Source organism: Rhinolophus hipposideros (genome assembly GCF_964194185.1).
Source record: "Rhinolophus hipposideros genome assembly, chromosome: 25".
Taxonomy (NCBI): domain Eukaryota; kingdom Metazoa; phylum Chordata; class Mammalia; order Chiroptera; family Rhinolophidae; genus Rhinolophus; species Rhinolophus hipposideros.
This window is the reverse complement of record NC_138071.1, coordinates 18,085,072-18,103,505: the sequence shown is the minus strand read 5'-3', so window position 1 is coordinate 18,103,505 and position 18,434 is coordinate 18,085,072. Positions and strand designations below refer to the sequence as shown.

General features: G+C 39.8%; 1 protein-coding gene and 1 pseudogene across 7 annotated transcripts in view; both read right to left on the bottom strand.

Annotated features, from left to right (window-relative positions):
• LOC308492737 (cytosolic carboxypeptidase 3-like) overlaps nt 1-18,434 on the bottom strand; it is a gene marked incomplete at its 3' end in the record, with an annotated part of 76,906 nt that overhangs the window by 15,052 nt on the left and 43,420 nt on the right. For 3 of the 6 annotated variants that reach the window (XM_081038057.1, XM_081038058.1, XM_081038059.1), the window contains 3 exons: nt 15,258-15,489; nt 8,788-8,881; nt 3,040-3,161 (listed from right to left, as the gene is read on the bottom strand). In XM_081038057.1, coding sequence (XP_080894183.1) covers nt 3,040-3,161; nt 8,788-8,881; nt 15,258-15,489 — 448 coding nt within the window. The other 3 variants (XM_081038060.1, XM_081038063.1, XM_081038061.1) reach the window with 3 other exon arrangements.
• On the bottom strand, nt 10,754-13,056 carry LOC308492738 (MICOS complex subunit MIC60-like; annotated as a pseudogene). Its single transcript has one exon. The product of its transcript is annotated as an MICOS complex subunit MIC60-like (transcript).

The following is an 18,434-nucleotide window of genomic DNA, read 5'->3' as shown; positions in this document are numbered from 1 at the left end:
AGGTCCTCATCTCACTCCACATACCAAAATAAATTTCACATGGATCCAATAGTGAAATAGAGTGAACAGACCAAAAAAAAAAAAAATCTATTTGATTCATGAGTTAGAACTCTGAGCTTAAAAGCAAGTTGAAACTACAAAGAGAAATTGTACAGATTTTACTACCATGTTTCCCTGAAAATAAAATGTAGATGGACCATCAGCTCTAATATGTCTTTTGGAGCAAAAATTAATATAAGAACTGGTTTTATTTTAATATAACATAAAACTGGGTATAATATAATATATATAATATAATATAATATAATATAATATAATTATGGGTCTTATATTAATTTTTGCTCCAAAAGACATATTAGAGCTGATGGTCCAGCTAGGTCTTATTTTCGGGGAAACACAGTATTTAAAATATACATTACACATTTACAAACATACAAATTATACATTTCTAAACAACAAAAACAACAAATAAAAGTAAAAGCCAATGAGTATGAAAAACATCTGCAACAAATATGAAATGATTAATATACCTGATATAGAAAATGTTCATGCAAACAGATAAGAAAAACATTAATCCCCCATAAAAGTGGACAAGGAATAGGAAGAGATATTTCACAAAAGAAGGAACACAAAATAGTACTTAACTGTAAAAAACTGTTTTTTCCTTTTCCTACTTTCCATCAAATGTGTGGGAGTTTTCCTTCACCAAGTAATTCTTTGGATGTCCTACAATTTTAACTTCATTCTGACACTATCTACCTGGAGATCCCACAAGTGAAGGGCTCAGCCCCACAAGACACCCCCCTTCCAATTCAGATGCCAATCTCAAGTGTAGGTAGTCACCTGTGCTTCTGATGGACTGGTTATAATTTGGAGGTTCCTGTGACCCCCTCCTTGGGTTTGATTAATTTGCTAAGTGGCACACAGAACTCAGGAAAATAGTTTACTTACTAGATGACTGGTTTATTATAAAAGGATACAAGTCAGGAATAGTCAAATGGCATGGGTGCATAGGGCAAGGAATGGGGTAAAAGGGGAATGGAGTTTCCATGCCTGTTCCAGGACCTCCATGAGGTCACTAGGCCAGATGTTCTCAAACCCTGTACTTAAGGGATTTTAATGGAGGTTTCATTACATCAACGTGGTTGATTAAAATCATTGGCCATTGGTGATTGACTCAAACTCCAGCCACTCTCACAACCCTAGAGGTTGGGGGGTGGGGCTGAAAGTTCCAACCCTTTAATCACACGCTTATTTTCCCTGGCAACCAGCCTCCATCCCATGGGGGCTTTCCAGCCCATTAAAGGCCTTTTCCAGTTTCCATTAAAGTAAACTCTGATATGGTTGTAAGGGCTTGTTATGGATAAATAAGACATCTTTATCTGTGTTATCACTTAGGAAATTCCAAGAGTTTTAGGAGTTCTGTGCTAAAAAGAACAAATATACATATTTCCTATGATAAATCACTACATCACACTGACTACCATAAAATAGTCTATACCTTATGTACGTAAGTAATGTGATCATAGATATGCCAAGTAAAATAACCTATGAGCTTCATCAAAACAGCAGATGAAAACACCTGATACCAAGAGTGCAATAAAACTGGTATTCTCAAACAATGATGGTTTTGAGATGTGAACATTCTTTTGAATTTTCTAGGAGACAATTTGGCAATCTGCATTAAAAACCCTAAAAATAGTCATATCTTTTCACCAAGTAATTCCGTTATAAGTTTATCCTACGGCAGCAATCAGAAATGCAAGCAATGATTTATATACAGGAATGTTCAACATAGCATTACTTTGGCAAAAAACAACCAACCAACCAACCAACCAAACAAACAAACAAAAAACCGGAAAAAATAACAAAACCCAAAAAAAACACCTGGAACCAATTTGAATGCCCAGAATCAGAATTAAATTAAGACATATCAAGATGATGCAATGCTACGCAACCTTTTTTTTTTTAAAAAAAAACAAGAACAACAACAAAAAAAAACAGGTCTAAAATCACACTAGATTACATGGCTACAAGAAAGACACTAGGAAATGTCTAAAATGATAATGTTAGCCAGGGTATTTCTAGGGCAATTGTTCTCTTTTTGCATTGAAAATATTGCCAGAATTATGTATTATAGTTATGAAAAAGTGAAATTATAAAACATAAACAACCTTAGTGATTAGATGAACCAGGGAGTAACTGAAAAGAAGAGTGAGAAAGGGGAACATGTGCAAAAAAGAAAATTGAAAGGAGAGTATCACTTGAAATGGCTCTCAGATCCAAGACTTCGGGGTGGTGGGGTACAGGTGGAAGATACTGGAAAATGCACTTCCGTTGTGATGAGGAAAGAAGGAATCACATACGTGCATATTTGTTTGTTTTTTTCCTTTCCCAAAGAAGCTTTTGATTTTATAGGTGAAGAAGCATAATGGAAGTTGTTAGGAAGGCAGACCATATTTTTAAAAAATCTTTTAAGATGTGCACCAACAGAGCTAACACCCCACCATGAATTTCCATCAGGGCGTGAGAAGCCGCGGAGTATAATAACACAGGCACTGAAAATCTCTTAGACCCTGTAGTATTCTTTTGCACAGGCCTTTCTGACCACCTGCATCCACACCGTGTGTGCTGCACAGTGTTTCTTGTGAACTACCTTTGAGTAACAGTTGAACTGCTGCGAGTTCACGATCTGCTTTTGTTTGGCTGCCTTTCTCTGGCGATCGATCTCCTTCACAGCCGCAGGTATCTGGGCAGACCCTGCTACCTACAGTTACCCGTTTGTGTTTCTAACTGGTTATACTGGCAATATGCTGACCAATTCTGAGACCAGAGGTACACAGGGTGATGCTGGAGGAAGAAAGGAGAGCAGAGAGTACAGGGTAGAGCATACATGGGGGTGGAGGGGAGAGCAGAACACCGACTACCAGTAATTCCCATGCCCACTGCTGGAATGTGAAAGCTCTGAGAAGAAAACACTTGTCCTGCAGAGTGGCAGGCATCTGGGAAAGCCTTGATATATGCAGGGTAGGTACTTACAAAATAAAGTTGCAGAACCCACAGAAAGTCATAAAGAGGAGGAACAGGAAATCAGGTTCGGTTGATTCTTCTTTCTGTTGATTCTTCTTTCTGGCTGGCTTTCTGATGTCAGCCTCCAGGAGCTAAACAGGGGAGAGTGGGATGGCAGACAGATGCAGTCCTGAGCTTAAGACCCACTTACATCTGCAGTTTGAGCCTAAGTAAGTGAACTTTGGTACGCTTGTACTGACTGATGTCACTATCAGCTGATTTCACTTTCATTTCTTAACGTACCGGGCAGTGCCTGTGACTTCTCAGAAAGAAGGGTCGTAAACAACTCCTGCTTTACCCACAAATGCAGCCAACCAGCCTACTTAAAGACCAGGTAACTGTCTTGATTGTATCACTCAACTATACCAGAAAGGAATCTGGCAAAGACACTCTCCAAGCTCTCAGTGATTTAAACTCCAAGATAAACACAACTGAGAACCATTTTTAGAAGGGGCGTTCCGGGTCGTCTGGTCCAATGTGCCCGACCCGGGTCACCCACTGAGAAGCACTTATGCCATCTTGTGCCCTCCTTTTCAGGAATCAACTTTGTAGGATGACTGGACTTTGCACACATAACCTTCGCATTTTCAGGAGGGTGTTTATGCCCATGCTGCAGCAGCTGGAACACCCCTTATTGCAAAATAAGAGGAGCATGAGGATTTTATTTTTGCAATCATGGGGGCTCCCAGCCAGAGCTTACAAATTGCTTCCTTTGCTCACGTGACCAGTTGGAAATTCCAAGTTGGGGTTAAGTCAGTAGACAACTATCTAGTAATATTGCTGAATCCTTCAGGGTTTCTCTTCTCCTCCCCGCAAATAAGACATTTGATCTGCTACGTATGTCCCTCCTTCGTGGTTCTTTGAAACTCAAACCCTAGATAGAGGTGATGTGATCTGACAGAAAGGAAGAGCAGAGCTCTGGCATCAGGGAGTGCTGCTAGAGATTAGCAAATTATTTAAGGCTCATCTGTAAAACGATTTTACGTGGCTGTTGTAAAAATGGCAGATAATGTGTGAAAGTGCTTAGTGCAGTCCTGGGCACATAGTAATGGCAGTTGTTATTATTCAAAGCAGAATATCTAGTCTAGCCGTCACAGTAATGCCTTCATGGCAGAGACAAAAATTAACATTTTGGTACTAACATAAACTAATTACTCTGAAAACTGAACACTGGGGAGTGAAGTGATGCAATATAGAAGAGATAGAAATGTATATTTAAAGAATTTACTCAGTTATAATGCATATCGTTTTTAAGACTCAAATCATTCTCCAAAGTTTGTTGCAAAAAACAAGCCGTCTCACACTCCGCCTTTCTTCTTCTCCAGAGACAAGCACTTTCACCTGTTTCAGCTGCTTCTTTAGGTATTTGCCTCAGTTCTCTAAGTAACATGTTTATATCAGTACTTCTTGATTTTTCAGTTTCAATTTCGGGCATAATCTATTGACTCTCAATTATAGAAGATGAAGATTTAGCTTTCCTCTTCCTGACTCCACATTCCACAAGTGGAAGTCTAATCTCCCTCCTCCTTCCAAACTGGTTATAATTTTGGATAAATCAGTATGTAGTGTCTATAATGTTATAACTATGTAAATACCATATACAGTAGCTGAATCATGTAAAAATTATTTTTATTTCCTGCATAACTTTTTGTCTCCCCTGGATAACTGCCTTGATCTGTCTGTCTGCTTGGTGTTCTACGTACTTAACACTAATCCAACCCTCCAATCTGTATCAAATCTTTTTTTGAGAAATTTGTGTACACAGTATTTGATCTCTTCCAGAGAAAAGAGTCCCCAGTGCCTCCCAACCTGCTCCAGTCTGGGCTGAGGGCTTTGTCACCTGATACTCAGCGGTCATCCTGGAATCTCATTTCACTTCCATCATCCTGGGATTCCCTTTGCCTCTATCCTATACTGGATAGTTCTTGCATCAATGGCGTTTCTTGATTTAGTCTTTATTCTGCTTTTAAATGTGATTTATCAAAGTTAGACAGAGTAAAGAGTTTTAGGTTAAAAATAATTTGCCTTCACAATTTTGAAAGCCTTGTTCCATTCCATCTAGCTTTCATGTGTTGTTGAGAAGTTTAAAGCCATTTTGCTTTCTAGCTTCCAAAGTGGTCTCCTCTATTTTTATCCTTGCAGACTTGTCTTAAAAAATAAAACTGATTGTTATTTTAGTGGGGTTTTGAGAAGAAGCAAAATTATTTAATTTTGTGCTCAATTTACCAGATAATTGTGTCCAATTTACCATTTTTGACTAGAAATAATTTTTTTTTTTTTTTTAACGCTAGGTGGGCTATTTCTAGCTGTCTCTTTTACTGGTTCCCTCTGGCAATGTAGCTGGCCTCTGTTTAAGCTGGTTGCTCTTATCAAGCTACTAGCCTCCTTGGAATTGCTAACAACCAAAATCTCCATTGCTCTGGACAGCACCCTTAAGTTTAAACTTCCTGTTCCAAACAAATCAGTTTACTTGGGGAGAATTTCAGATCCCTCTGATCCTAGGGCATGCCTCTCCTTCTGCAGCAAAATATCTGAGCCCCTGCAGTGGAGCTGAGGGTGGAGACAGTGTCGCGCTTTGGCTAGAGCCACACCTCTGCTTTCTGAGCACAGTGCTGAGGGGGGTAGTAGTGTCTGGTCTTTTCAGCTTCCCTCTCCTTGCAGGGAACCTCCACCCTATGTCCTATGGACAAGCTCAGACAAAGGGGTCCAGGGCTCCAGTCTTCTCGGCTGGATGAACACAGGCAGAGCCTTTGTCCTCTGGTTGGGTGAAGGGAGGCCCTGACCTCTTGGTTGTACTGGTCTGGAATTTAGTCTCTACAACATGGGGGTACAGACATGAGATGCGGGGGTGGGGTGGGGTGGTGGGGGGTTATTCCCATGTTCTTGGACGCATTTCATCAACCTCATTGCTCTTGCTGAGATTTAGTAGATTTTCTTGAATGGATGTTTCTTCATTTCTTGTACGTCCTTAGGACAATTTCCAGAGACTTTAAATGGTGTACATTTTTGTTTGTTTGTTTTACCTGTTATGGTATTCTCACTGGGGACTGGTGAAGTGCCTCAAGCTGCTGTCCTGGAACTGGATCTCTGTCCCTTTATTGTTTTTTAAAGGGAAAGTTTCAACTGCATAAAATCTAAAGACTTTTAAATAGCAAAAAATATCATGAACAAAGCTGAAATGACAAATTTCAGAAAATTACAAACTAAAAAACAAATGCTTGCAAATGTCAAGTCCCTTAAATTATGTATTTTGTACTTAACTAATAGAAATACTGATAGGTTTAACTGGGGATGTCTTTGTTGTTGTTGCTTAGGTTTTTTTTGTTTTTTTAAAACTAATAAAAACCAATAAAAATTTACTGAGGTAAATATTAAGTTACTTTTATAGATTTCTAATAACAGATATATCGAAATAGTCTTTTCTTGTTGCCTTTGTTTCAAATATCTCTGCCTGGTTTTGTCAAACGGCAATGGTGGTTTAAATAGTAAAAACAGTACTTTTGTCATCTAATTGTAGGGTGCCCGATGAAATGGAAATAACATATTACAATTAGAATAAAACCATCTGTATTTAATAGCACTCTTACGAATTAAAATGCTTTCAAAAATCAGTAAGAACAAAGAATCAATTAAGTAACTGCAGTTAAACTAGAAGTTAAGTCTAAATTACTTTCTTACTCCTAGGTATCTACCAAAAAAATCTGAAAACATTTACCCATAAAGACATGTGTGCTCCAATGTTCACTGTAGCTTTATTTACGGTGGCCAAGACATGGAAACAACCAAAATGTCCTTCGATAGATGAATGGATAAAGAAGTTGTGGTATATAAACGCAATGGAATAATATTCGGTGGTAAGAAAAGATGAAATAGGACCATTTGTGACAACACGGATGGATCTTGAGAATATAATGCTAAGCGAAATAAGTCAGACAGAAAAAGCAGAGAACCATATGATTTCACTGATATGTGGTATATGAACCCGAAATAACAAAAGAACAAGACAAACAAATGAGAAACAAAAACTCATAGACACAGACAATAGTTTAGTGGTTACCGGAGAGTAAGTGGGGGTGGGTGGGGGAGTTAGATGAGGGTAAAGTGGATCAAATATATGGTGATGGAAGGAGAACTGACTCTGGGTGGTGAACACACAATGGGATTTATAGATGACGTAATACAGAATTATACACCTGAAATCTATGTAACTTTACTAACAATTGTCACCCCAATAAACTTTAAAAAATTACTTTCTTAAATTTATTTTTTATTATTACATCAAAATTACTTTTAAAGAGAGAAAAAAAATGGCTGTCCTACGGTGGGTGTAGATATTCAGTGTTGGCTGCTTTGAAATCTGAACTGAACCTGAATGTGACTCTGGATCCCTGTGGCCACAGGGCACAGCTCTCCTCCTTTCTTTGGGAGGGGGACGTGGCCATCATCTGTGTGATCTTCTCTAAGGAGAGAAGGAAAACTTACCACCTGCAGCAAAGGTTCAGTCAGAGATTTTAAGGGCTCCCTTTATCATTTACAGCCTGTTTCATTCATGTGTGTTACTTTTCAAGCATCTTTTTTCCCCCCTGGTCCTTCAGTTCCTATACTCTTTCTATCTCCCGTCTTCTTGGGAAAGCAGGTTTAGGCTTTCCTGTAGATGAGTATTTTCACCCAAAGCAGCCATTTATTTCTCTCTAAAGTTGTCCTACATTTTTTGTTTTTCCCCTGAGATGCCTTTGGCATTAGTTAGTTGGGATTGGGAGGATTCTGACCCATCTTTTTAACTAATCATGTCTGTCTTTGAAGATGGTCCATTATCACACCATGACATGGCAGTTTAGGGAGCTCGCTGTTCTATTCCCTTTTGAGAGGTCTACTGCATCCTCAAGTGAAGAGGCGGACCTGTTCACCGTTCTATTAGGTGCTGCCAAACATGGAGTTTGTACCTTCAGACAACTGGCCTCTGTGACAAGAGACTTGAGGGCTTCCTAAGTTTGTATAAAGTCTCTCATGTTTTCACTGACATAACAATGTTCTTCAACCAGGGCAGGCAAACATTTGTCTCTGAACTTTGGATTTCTTCCAAAATAACTTATTCGTACAACACCAAAATTCAGAGATTTTTTTTTTTCCATCTTGACAAAAGTTAAACATAAATACTTAAATGATTTCAAATTTTCTAGTATGTTGTCTCTGGATTTTTTTTTTATATATATCTCTGAAAGGTGCTGCCACTGAAGGTGGGGGATTTAGAATTTGTAGTTTAGTATATGCAAATTCATATATGGGGGAGAAATAGAGAGGGCTGGGGAAGGCTTCTCTTTTTCTTTTTAATACGTAAGTAAGTATATGTCATCTTTTATCTACAGTTTTCAGAGCAGCATAAAAGTAGATTATTTCTGCCTTTGGAACTTTGAATGGAAGGGGGATTGTCCGTCATTCCTATTTGGTTGCTCATCCTTATTTTCAGTTAGATGGGAAGGCTGTCTGCATAGAGCTTTGCTGGTTGGATTCTTTGGCTTGAAGACTCTTGCCTTTGATAATATTCATATCCTTCTCAAAACGTGAGGAGGCAGTTTCCCATTTGCTGCTGACAGGTTTTATGTCTTTAGTCTTTAAGGCTTTGATTCGAGAACAGTTTTTCCTCTTGTGTCCTTTGGGCAGTGACAAACTTTCAAATGACCTTTGGGACATAGACTTGCAGCATTCTGAAGAGCTTACCATTAGAGTCCTTTGGCTTATAAGAGGGGGATGTGTGGGTGGTGCCCAAGATGTCCTGTATGTCTTTATGTTTCCATAAGTAGCTGGATGTAGTCTAGGAAAGAAAGAAAATGTATGAGGTTTTGCCCAGCATGTGCCCTAGGTATCTAGAGTCCTTAGGTATTTGTCATAGTATAAGTCTAGTTTTTTCCTTTGTGTTCATCCTCCCTTAAGACTTTTACCCTTATTTCTATGAGAATAATCCAAGTCTGCATCTCCAGCCATGATTTTTCAGCATTACTCCAATTCTGTATTTCTAAATGCCTGGAGGACATGTTTATTTGGGTACCTGCCCTGGCCCTAGGATTCTTGATATAATGGTCACTCTGGGTCACTGCTCCTTATATCTCTAGTGGAAATAACTGTTCTCTAAAATTTCACTTTGCTCTAAAATTTAAATTGTTTATTTTATTAGAATGAACTCAGTCTAAATACTGTGTTTGTTTTTTTATAGTCAGTAAAAAGAACATAAATCCAAGAGAGGGAAGTTTTCCTCATGAGATGGAGGTTTTGTAAAATTATTAATTGGAGCCACTTAAAGTCTTTGAGTTTTCTTTAGAATTCAACTTTTTTTTAACCACAAAATCTCAACTGTATTTTTAATTAAAATTTTAATTTTGAGATAACTGTAGACTCATCTGCAGTTGGAAGAAATAATAATACGGAGAGATCCCATGGAGCCCTCAGCCAGTTTCCCCCAAATGTAGTATCTTGCAAAACTATAGTTGCAAGTACACTAACATAATCAGGATATTGCCATTGATTTGTCAGGGTACAGAACAGTTCCCTCATGTTTCCCTTTTAATAAAATACCTACTTTCCTCCTTGCCCATGCCCTCCTTAACTCCTGGCAATCTTTAATCTGTTGTGTGAATTATGCAGTTTTATTATTTCAAGAATGTTATATAAATGGAATCATATTGTATGCCACCTTTTGGCATTGGCTTTTTTCAACCAGCATAATTCTCTGAAGAGGGATCCAGGTTGTTTCGTGTATCAGTAGTTTACTCCTTATTATTGCTGAGTAGCCGTTGAGGGCATGCACGTACCACATTTGTTTTCATCATTCATCCATTGAAGGACATGTGGATTGTTTCCAGTTCATGGCTGTTACAAATAAACGCTATAACCATTTGCATACTGGTTTTTGTGTGAACATAAATCTTCATCTCTCTGGGATTAATGCCCAGGAGAGCAATTGCAGGGCCATATGGTAGTTATATATGTGGGTGTTTTTTTTTAAGACACTATGAAACTGTTTTCTAGAGTGACTGTACAATTTTACATTCCCCAAACAATAGATGAGTGATCCGATTTCTTTATATCTTCATCACTAGTGTTACCACTATGTTTTATTTTAGCATTCTGATAGGTGTGTAGTTATCTCATTGTGGTTTTAATCTGCATTTTGATAATGGCTAGTCATGTGGAACTTCTTTTTGTGTGGTTATTCCATTTGGTGAAATGTCTATTCATGTCTTTTGCCCATTTTCTAAAGGAAATATTTGTTTTCTTACTATTAAATTTTGAGACTTCTTTAATCTAGATGCTAGTCTCTTGTTTATGTGGTTTGCAAATACTTTCACCTTTTTATAGCTTGTCTCCTTATCTTCTTAACATGGACTTTTTTTTTTCTTTTCAGTTTTCATCGTTTGTTTTATTCAGTTTGCTCCAAGGGCTAAATCAATAATAATTAGGGATCACAAACATTATTTTGATTGGCTCACAAGCCTGATCAGTAAAACCTGAAATACAAAAATGTTACACAAGTGGCAAAGAAAGTACTCCTAGAGTTCACCGACATGATAGCAAGTGGAAATAATGTTAAGTGCAACAGGTGTTAACATTTAGAATGGTATTTATAACCTGCTCCTTTCTAGACAATTCTGGGACCCTGTTGCAAACCCTGCATGTATTACTGCTGACTTCCTTTGACAAGAAATAGGATTGTACGAGACTTCCTAGGCCTTACTCGTGCTGCACTTGAGTGGTTCCTATTCCTACAGCACTGGCGTAGGCTGTCAGGATGTCCACTATCTGTTTAGTTTCTAGGGTCATCCGGGCTTCCTTCAGCCAGTCCTGCGCCACTCGTCTGGACTCCCCTTTCAGCTGATTAACAAACTTTGCTGCCAGCTCCAGCTCACCATGCTCAATGCAATAGGAGGCATACGACAGTAATTTAAACGTGTTTGTATCCTCGGGGCAGAAATCCACCGGTGGCTTCAGTTGCTGAGGTGGGAAGAGGAGCAGGGACTGCAAGTAGGAGAGGAAGTACTGGTATAAGCTATTCCTGGTTTCATCGATCATTGCTACCCTTCGGGCCAGTTTTTGGACAGCATAGAAACGGACTCTAAGGGTCTCTTCACTGTACACCCCACGGGTCAGGGACTCTGGAGGGACAGCTGCGGTTAGAGCTTGGGTAAATTCACTATCAGAACAGCTGGCTCTGATGGCCTCAACTGCATGGCCCAGGGGAACGGTGGGCAGGTCCGCAGATGCTGTCTTCAGGCTGTACTTTAATGCCTCCACCGAGAGCCAGAGCTGGTGGGCTTTTCTGGCCTCCTCTTCAGCGACTGCATGACTCTGAACAGCCTGTTCGATTCCTCTCAGTCGGGCATAGGCAGTGTTTATATCCAGAGTAAAGTTGTCAACTTGCTCTTGACTGAGCCGATGAAACTGAAATTCTTGTTCAGAGAGTTTCTCCGATAGGTCCTGTTCAAATTCATGTTTCAGTTCCTGTTCTTGAACCCTGAGGACATCTCGTAAGTGATCAGTGTGGGCAGCAGCCTGTCGGCGAAGCTGGGTTCTCATTTCATTCTCCATGGCATCTCTGACTTCCTCTACCTTTCTGTCCTGTTCGGCCTGTATCTCACTCCTGTGATGTTCTAAGGCTTTTGCCACTGCAGAGTCAAATGCCCGCTTTTCTTCCAGCTTTTGCTTCTCCAAGGCTAATGCAATGTGCTGCTTCTCCGTGGCTTTCTGTTCTGCCAGCTCTCTGTTTAGCTGGTCAATGCGACGATGTGCATGAGCCACCAGGGAGTTCAGGTCGTCAGTGGAGAGCTTGTCGGTCCTCCCTTTCCAACCTGGCGAGACTTCTGGAGTAATACTGTCCAGTTCTCGCTTAAAGTCGTCTCGGGCTTGGACCACCAGCTCGTGATACTGAGACACCACCTTAGCCTCAGACTGAGCTGCTTCAACCTTGTGGACCACGTTATCCAGATCAACTACCATGTTGTGAAGTTTTCCCTCTGCAGCGGTTATATGAGATTTGGCCCCAGCAGCCTCTTCTTTCTTTGCTTTTTCAATTACACTTTTCATCTTCTCTAACTCTTCTTTGGCTTTGAGAAGGGCATCAGCAGCCTCATCTACTGCCTTTCTGCGTTCCTTCAATGCACCCTCCACTGTGTGCCACTGAGCTGACTTCTTCTCACCTGCAATCTCCGAGTTGTCCATGGCTGCTTTCAGTATGCTGGAGTGGGCGCTGACGGCCTGGATGGCGGCGTTCTGAGCTACGATGGCCTGCTGAGTGATGCCGGCAGTGTGGCTCAGAGCCTCTTCTAAGCTCTTGGCTAGGGACTCAAGCTTAGCTTGTTCTTGCTTTTCCTGCTGTGCAAGGCGAGCTGCCACTTCTTCAGGTGGTCACTCCCGGACGGAAGTTGAGGATGCTTCCTCTGAAGTGGCAGGCTTGGGTTTTCTTTCACCAGTTTGAGGGTGACCAGTTTTTATAGATTCCTCATGCTGAACCGCAGGGGCTGGGACCGACAGCGTATCACCTGCTGCAGAAATAATTTGAGCTGCCTCTGTAGGGGCTGTTGTGGCAGCTGGAGTGCCTCCCTTTTGTTTCTGCAGGTATGAGCCAGGCAGTTTAGATTCTTTCACTACCTCTGACACGCCTGAGGTTTTTAGTGGACCAGACTGAATCGGTTTCTTTGGTGATGGAACATCATAAGGTGAGGAACCAAGAACCATCTCAAAGAGTTTGTCTGAGTAAGGTATGGTTTTCGCTACACTTTCCCGGAAATGGGAATCCCATTTGGCATAGAGGATAGTGCCACCAATACCTCCACCAACAAACACGAGACCAGCTCCAATAATTTTGCCAGGCGACAACCCAGAACTGCCTGAAGTAGAGTATCTACGGCATGGTCGTAATGGACGGAGGACAAATTTCCCACAGAGGCAACTCTGGGCTGCGGAGGTCACGCCGGAAAAGTGACAGGCCCGCAGCATCTCGGCTGGAGGACGGCAAAGCGGGTGTACTGCGGCGCTGCCGCAACGGCACTAATACGGGAGCGCCTGCGTGCGTGCGTGAGTGCGTGTGTGCGTGCGTGCGTGCGTCCACGCCGCCTCTGCGCCTGGCGTATCGGAGGACATTAACGCCACTGCGCACGCGCACCTCCGAGTTCTTAACATGGACTTTTGAAGAGCAAACACTGTTATTTTGATGAAGTCCAATTTTTCAATTTTTATTTACAGGTTATTCTTTTGGTGTAAAGTATAACATTTTGCCCACTCTAGATCATCAAGATTTTCTATTTTTTTTCCTAAACGTTTTATAGGTTTGTATTGTGCAGTTAAAGTCCATGATACATGTTGAGTTTTTTTTTTTTTCTGCATTAAGATATAAGTTTAGGTCAAGTTTCATTGTTTTGGCCTGTGGATGTCTAATTGTTCCAGCAACATTGGTTGAAAATGCTCTCTTTCCTCCACTAAATTGCTTTTGTACTTTTGTCAAAATTAGTAAAGCATATTTGGATGGGTCTATTTCTGGGTGTTCTATTTGGTTCCATTGATAAGATGTCTATTCCTCCTCCAATACTACACTCTGTTGATTACAGTAGCGATATAAAAGGTCTTAAAATTAGATAGAGTGATTCTTTTCTACTTTACTCTATTTTTTCAAAATTGTTTTTTTTCCCCCTTTGGCTCTTATAAACGATAGTGAAATGAAAATCGCTACAGAAATCTTTAGCCCTCACCTAGGTTTGTTTTTCAACCCCCCTTAGGATCAATTTTTAAAAGTGGCGTTTCTTGTCAAAATGAATGTAGATATTAAGGATTTTAAATTTATGGGCCGGCCTGGTGGCTCAGGCGGTTGGAGCTCCTAATGCCAAAGGCTGCCAGTTCAATTCCCACATGGGCCAGTGGGCTCTCAACCACAGGTTGCTGATTCGATTCCTCGAGTCCCGCAAGGGATGGTGGGCTGCGCCCCCTGAACGGCGACTGGATTTGGAGCTGAGCTGGGTCCTCCACAACTAAAATTGAAAGGACACAACTTGACTTGGAAGAAGTCCTGGAAGTACACACTGTTCCCCAATAAAGTCCTGTTCCCCTTCCCCAATAAAAACTCTTTTAAAAAAATTTATATTGTTGGACCCTCTTCTGGAAACTGTACCAGTTTATATTCCAACAATTAGTGAATGAATTCTTCATTGAGAGGCAAAAATGAATAGTGTTTCATTATTGTTTTAATTTACACTCTTTGGATTTAAGTGAGGTTGAACATTTAAAAATGTTCATTGGCCATTTTTGTGTGTGTGTGTGAATTTCTGGTTCACAGCCTTTGCCCATTTTCCTACTATTATAATATTCATAATTTTGTCATTCCTTTGTAGGCTATCTTAGAATACTAAGTATGTTGGTCCTCTGTTTTTCATTTATATTATAAAGAAAAACGTGATGAAGCATAGTGATGAAGGACTCTGGAGTCAGAACGTGCAGTTGCTGTTGAATCCAATTCTACTACCTACTGGCTGCGTGTGTGGCCTTGGACAAATTAATAACCTCTTTGTACCTGAATTTCCTCAAGTGTAGAACATGAAATGTGTGTGTGTGTGTGTGTGTGTGTGTGTGTGTGTGTAAACATAGGACAGTGTCTAGCACATAGACAGTACTTTGTCAAAATTTGTTGATAATATTATATTTATCATTATCTGCTTGTCATTGTGTTACTTTTATTTATATGGGTTTCCTTTTGGCCTTAGCATTGGTTCTATTTTTTTTTTTTTTATCTTTAAAAGACATCTGGTCTCATCCTTTCTGCTTTCCTCTGAGTATCAATAATAAGCTGAAGTAAGTCAAGTTAATTATTTCTAATTCTGGTTGCCCTTTTGGATGATAAGGTTTAAACACATCTAAGAAATTTCAAGTCAGGTAATGGTCATACTTTATTAATGAATACTTTATTCGTAGATTCAAATTAATGAGTAGTTTCATGCAAATAAACAACCCAATGAGGCCTAATAACCTACTCCTTCACATATCCAACGTTTTCTTATGGCTTTGGGACTTTGTCCCTTGGTCAAATGTGGTATAGTTGCTACCATTTTTAAGAACCTGTTCGTTTCTTAGGATAATGAGTTAATAATCCTTGCTTCCTTAAAAAACGAATGTATTAAATAGCTGAGAATGACAAAATTGTATTGACTTACTGATGCCGGATTTGGAAGTTGGTTCTTGGATTGAACATCTGTTTTATATGATTGGTTGGCATATTTTTAGTACGTTCCATGATAGGGAGGACATATTGCAATATTTCTTCAGTGTGCACCATTCTTTTATCCCTATAGATTCTTTTCTCATCATCTGTCCAATTTACACCAGTCTTCTTCCTTTGGAAAGATGTACATTCTTTCATTTTGCTTTTTAGGTTGTGATGCAGATCTGGGGGGAAACCACAAAAATATGTACAGATACATGGACTGACTTGATTCAAAAATTATTTATTGAGCCTTATGTGCCAAGGATTCTATCTAAAAATTCTTACCTATCTAAAGCTTATGCTTCAATTACAGGGGCAGCAAATAAGCAAATAAACAAGTAAAATATAATAATATGTTAGATAATGATAAAGTTGATGGGATGAAATAAAACTGGGGAGGGGAATAGAAAATTCCTGGGGGAAAGGTTGATTTCCATTTTTAAAAAGCTGTTCAGAGAAGGCCTCCCTGTGAAGCTCATATGTCAAAGGAGTTAGGGAGCGAGCCAAGCAGCTTCAGAGGAAAGAGTATCTTGGCAAGGGGAATAGGCAGTGCCAAGGCCCTAAGCTAGGAGCATGGTAGTGTGTACAAGGAATATCAAGATGGCACAACGGCTAAAGGAAAACGAACCAAGGGAAAAGAGGTAAGAACTCAGACAGGTAACTTGGATTTAGTTTACATAGGGCCTCAGAGGCCATTGTAAGGACTTTGATTGTTACTGAGGGTGAAATGGGGAGTAACTGAAAGGCTTTGAACAGAGGAATGTCACATATGAAATTTGTTTCACTAGGATCATGCTGGTTGCTGAGTTGAGAACAGATTGAATAGTGGCAAAGCTGGACAAGCAGAGAGATCTTTTGGAAGGCTACTGAAATAATCCAGGAGACAGGATGATAGGTTGGACCAGGGTGGTAGCAGGTGAGAAGTGTATATGGGGAGGAGGGATCCTGGATATATTTTGGGATTTTCTAATGAATTAGATGTGGGGTGAGAGAAAAAGCCAAGAATTGGTGGTGGCTCCAAAGCTTCTGATTTGAGAAAATAGAAGGATGGAGATATGAGGAAAACTATGGGAAGAGCATATCAGAAAGTCCTTTATTAGATACTATGAAGGAAGTATTACTTATTTTGTTAATTGTGATAATAAAAGTATAACATTTAAAAAGTGTTTATCAAACATCTCTAAAAATAAAGTCTATTTAAAAAGCATTTATTCCATTCCACATCCACTCAGATGGCTACTATCAAAAAAACCCCGACAATCACAAGCGTTGAGAAGGATGTGGAGAAGTTAGAACCCTTGTGCACTGTTGGTGGGAATGTAAAATGGTGTCGCTGCTGTGGAAAACAGCATCGTGGTTCCTTAAAAAATTGAAGCTGGAACTACCAGATGATCCAGCAATTCTACTTCTGGGTATATGCCCCAAAGAATTGAAAGCAGGGTCTCAAAAGGTTATTTGTACATACCTGCTCATAGCAGCATTAGTCACTACAGCCAAAAGGTAGAAAAACTCAGTGCCCACTGACAAATACATGGATAAGCAGAAGGAAGCAGAAGGGGGGCCTCAATCCATACTTAGGGATGGATAAGGAAATCTTCCTAATTCTTCATTAACCTGAGTCTTGATGCATAAGTACAAATCATTTAATTAAAAAAATAAAGGGTCATAGTCTAGGGAGTGGGAGTAACATGGCACATTCAGGAAATCACAAGAACGGTTCAGAATAACTAGGATATCAGGTAGGAGTGAAAAAGGGGTTCAAACCTAGAGGCCATGTTTGTAATAATAATGCTTTCGAGAAATTTTCTGAGCTAGGCATGATTTGTGATGGGTAGTTGCTTACTGATTTTTGCGTTGAATTGTTAGGGAGACGTTGAAGATTTTGTGCCAGGAAGTGATATAATCAGATCTGCATTTTTTTTGTTGTTGAAAGATTACACTGGCAGCCAGGAGAATGACAGGCTAAAGAAAAGTGGGACTTCGGGCAGGGAGACAAGTTAGGAGGCTAATGCAGTAATTCAAGGGAGGCAGAAAGAGAGTCTGAACAAAGGGAACAGCAGTAAAATGAAGAGAAGCAGAGTCAAGAGAATCTTCGGGAGTAGAATGGATAGAGTTTCTCCTTGTTGGATACGAAGAACAGAGACGTAGAAGATTAGGCTGCGTCTTGGGCTGTTAGGTGAATGGTTGATGGCAGTATTACTGAATGAGGCATGCAGCGCAGGGGTGGGGTGCCATGACTTACTTCCGGGTGTGGTGTTCTGGCTGAACACGAGACTGGAGACTGCAAGAGCACTGTGTTTGTTTTTACCAAATGCAAAGGAGAAATGACTTAGCTACAAAACTATCTGCCAGGATTTATTATGAATTTACTCCTCTACTCTCCTCAGCTGAGTCTCAGTATTTGTACTGTATCTCAACAACTATAAGCACGTCCAGAACTTAAGCAGTCTGACTGGACCTCTCGTTCAGCTCTGGCAGAATTCATCTCATTTCCTACTTGGTAAGTTTCAAGAGTGGAAAAGGACAGACTTCCTTCTGTAAGAAACTGAGTGATGATGAAGATGAGACATTTTAGGGGGAAATCTATAGCCCTAAATGTATATATTGTAAAGAAAGGGAGGGAGCGACGCCTAAGAATAAAAACAGAGTTCCCTCTGAAATGATTAACTTCAGTAAAAAGAAAATTGTAGAACGTTTATTAGTAGGTCATAAAGATTCATCAGGATGTAATCAAGAAGAAATGAGAATCTTAGCTTAGGAAAGACTGAAAAAGACTGAGAAACATAATTTTTAAATTAAGCATGTGGTGAAAACAGTGGGGAATGCTGAAAAAAAAATCTCCCTTTTGCAGCAAAATCCCATAAATACTACCTGTCTCCCACTTCTCTCATCCTATTTTAAAATATAGTTTAATTAGATTTGTACCTCTATCATTCTACATTATTCCCCCCTCATCCACAGGTAATTCCAAGACCCCTGAGTGGATGCCTGAAACCATAGATAGTACTACGCTCTGTATATATGATGTTTTTTTCCTATGCATATATACCTACGATAAAGTTTAATTTGTACGTTAGGTATAATAAAAGATTAACAATAACTAATAATAAATTAGAACAGTTATAAC